The sequence below is a fragment of the Condylura cristata genome, unplaced genomic scaffold, assembly GCF_000260355.1.
Source record: "Condylura cristata isolate star-nosed mole 26May11 unplaced genomic scaffold, ConCri1.0 scaffold00034, whole genome shotgun sequence".
In the NCBI taxonomy this organism is placed as follows: Eukaryota; Metazoa; Chordata; class Mammalia; order Eulipotyphla; family Talpidae; genus Condylura; species Condylura cristata.
In genome coordinates this window covers 2,195,892-2,196,393 of record NW_004567135.1, presented here as the reverse complement: position 1 = coordinate 2,196,393, position 502 = coordinate 2,195,892, and the positions used below count along the sequence as shown (strand labels likewise).

Sequence of the window (502 nt, the reverse complement as noted above, 5' to 3'; positions counted from 1 at the left end):
CGGGTAATGACTGGGCTCTCTGGTCTCGGAACCCAGGGAGAGGGCTGTGCTCATGTCCTAGGTTGGATCAGACGGAGACGGAAATGAACCCACTTCCGGGCTTGTGACGGAGCGAGTTTGTGTGTATCGGTCAAAACCTTGGCTTCCTGCTGGCATAAGGGGTTAAAGCGCAGCGCTGTGAGCTCGCTGCTGCGCGAATTCAGCCCCTGTCCAGGAGGTGACCCCCTGGGCGCGGCAGGCCTCTCCTGCCCCGCCGCTGCTCCCCTCAGCAGGGCACTTCGTCCTGCTCCCCACGCTGTGCCCGGGGAGGCCTCTCGCCCCCCCGCACCTCTGGCCTGTGCCCAGCTCTGTGCACAAGTAAGTCTTAGACATGCGGCTTCTGCCCCGTCACGCCCTGGCGTCCCCTTTTAGAACAGTGGCCCCAAGCCCTGGCTGCGTGCCCAAGTCATTGGGGACCTGCTCAGATTTGGGGCCCCTCTCGGGGAGGCTGACTCAGCCAGGC

The 502-nt window shown here is 64.1% G+C and overlaps 1 protein-coding gene across 3 annotated transcripts in view; it reads right to left on the bottom strand.

Moving 5' to 3' along the window:
* Window positions 1–6: 6 nt before the first annotated feature.
* Window positions 7–502, bottom strand: part of AVIL (advillin) — a 4,343-nt gene continuing 3,847 nt past the window's right edge. For 2 of the 3 annotated variants that reach the window (XM_012732477.1, XM_012732480.1), the window contains one exon: window positions 7–149. In XM_012732477.1, the coding sequence (XP_012587931.1) occupies window positions 51–149 (99 nt within the window). In that variant the 3' untranslated portion in view covers window positions 7–50. The remainder of the gene's footprint in view (window positions 150–502) is intronic. The other variant, XM_012732479.1, reaches the window with a different exon arrangement.